This window comes from Priapulus caudatus, unplaced genomic scaffold (genome assembly GCF_000485595.1).
Source record: "Priapulus caudatus unplaced genomic scaffold, Priapulus_caudatus-5.0.1 Scaffold3517, whole genome shotgun sequence".
In the NCBI taxonomy this organism is placed as follows: Eukaryota; Metazoa; Priapulida; class Priapulimorpha; order Priapulimorphida; family Priapulidae; genus Priapulus; species Priapulus caudatus.
In genome coordinates this window covers 12,593-14,469 of record NW_014580578.1, presented here as the reverse complement: position 1 = coordinate 14,469, position 1,877 = coordinate 12,593, and the positions used below count along the sequence as shown (strand labels likewise).

Here is a 1,877-nt window from a genome sequence, read left to right as displayed (position 1 = left end):
ACAAACCAACAAAACAAAAAGAAAAAAAGATCAAAACAAAAAATAACGTCAGTGAACGTCACGCACGAACTCGGCTATCTCCGAAGTTGAATGCAGTAAATTCCGAACATCCGAACACGGGACACACGCACATAACTCACTCTGATCAAGGATATACACAATACATGTGTTGTTGTGTATATCCTTGCTTTGATCAATTAACATCCGAACGCCGACACAGTATTAATTGTGCTTGAATATGAATTTTATTTGAGTTGCAGTTTGCTCTCTAATTTGAAATATTATCTACTAATATATTATATACTAACATAATATCATTTGTGTAACTATGACTGTAATAAAGTGGCTGTAATTAAAAGTTGAGTTGCTCAGTTTACTTTCTAATTGGATACATTACTATCTTACTACTTTCTATGATATACATTATCTGTTTCTAATCTATTATATAACAAGTAACTAGTATAACTAGTCATAACTGTAACTGTAATAATAAGAGATCAGATCAAAACTATTGTAAGTTGTTGTCAAACACCTATAAAAAGGCTATATTTTCATGAACAAATCTTTTAACTAACCGTTTTCTCAAACGAAATTTTCCATTAAAGTATAAATAACACGATAACTCCACGGTAACTTCAGACCGGTGCAATCTCACACCGGCAAGTTGCACAGGCTAGACGCGGATAGCGTGATTTTTTTCCTAGGTCAATCAAGAACATAGAGCTCTAGTGAGCGCTGCTATTGGTTGAGCTTGTTTCGTCGCTCAATGACCATAAAACAGGAGTTTGAAGCACGTGATTTGTATCAACCAATGGCAGCGCTCACTAGAGCCTTATGTCACGCTCGCGGACAAGCGCGTTCAGGTGCGGGTGCGAAACGCGGGTGCGGGTGCGCGTTCAGGTGCGGGTGTAGGCAAACACGATAGCCACGCTTCTTACCGGTTGTGTCGAGCTGTCGCGGATAGGTACTGCAGTCTTGCGTTAACGATTCCGCGTTGGCAGCATGCTTACCGGCACAGCGAAGCTCTCAGTAACTAAGATTTTATGGGGAACCACTCTGATCGTATTCCTTGTATTTTTGTGGACGATCTTATCTGAAAATTTGCTTCAGTTTAGTGAGGCAAACGAATTGCAAACTGTGGATCCAGCATCCCCGTGTAAAGATGGCTCGGTGGCGGACTGCGCTTTCTCTCCAATCTCCCACCAATTCAAAACCCAGCAAACGCAAAGTAAATTGCACTCGGATGAAGATGTGAAGCCTCTAAGCGAGAAATATGGACAGGAAGCGACGGAGAAACATGAACATGTTTCTCGCGTGCTATCTACGCTTAAAACGATTACAGACGCGCGTGTCGCGATGGAACAGAAGAATGAAAGCAGATCTACACGTTTAGATGATATTTTTCTGTCCGTCAAGACAACGTATAAGTTCCACGAGACACGTCTTCGTATGATTGTCGACACTTGGTTCAGATTAGCGCCGCATCAGGTAAAATTGTTCTTCACTGTTTATACTCCTGTAGCAGTAAGGAAATGTCATTTGTGTATTATTATTCTACAGCCGTACAAACATGGTTGTATTACAAGGACGTATTGTACGTATAAAGTATTACAAACATATTGGTATGTTAGCTAGTATTATATTTAGCTCTAGTGAATGCCACTAGTCGTGCTTGCCGATTAAGAGTAGGTGTCTGAAGTTGATGTCGTTGAAAAGATGCAGCATGCGTTTCCGCGTACGTTCAGTGTGCTGCTGCTGCTGCGGCTGCTGCTGCTGCTGCTGCTGCTACTACTACTACTACTACTACTACTACTACTACTACTACTACTACTACTACTACTACTATTACTACTACTACTACTACTGCTACTACTACC

The 1,877-nt window shown here is 40.9% G+C and overlaps 1 protein-coding gene across 1 annotated transcript in view; it reads left to right on the top strand.

The window, feature by feature from the left end:
- Window positions 1-774: 774 nt before the first annotated feature.
- Window positions 775-1,877, top strand: part of LOC106819481 (beta-1,3-N-acetylglucosaminyltransferase lunatic fringe-like) — a gene marked incomplete at its 3' end in the record, with an annotated part of 8,132 nt that continues 7,029 nt past the window's right edge. The window contains exon 1 of the mRNA XM_014824104.1: window positions 775-1,488. Within this exon, the coding sequence (XP_014679590.1) occupies window positions 1,003-1,488 (486 nt within the window). The remainder of the gene's footprint in view (window positions 1,489-1,877) is intronic.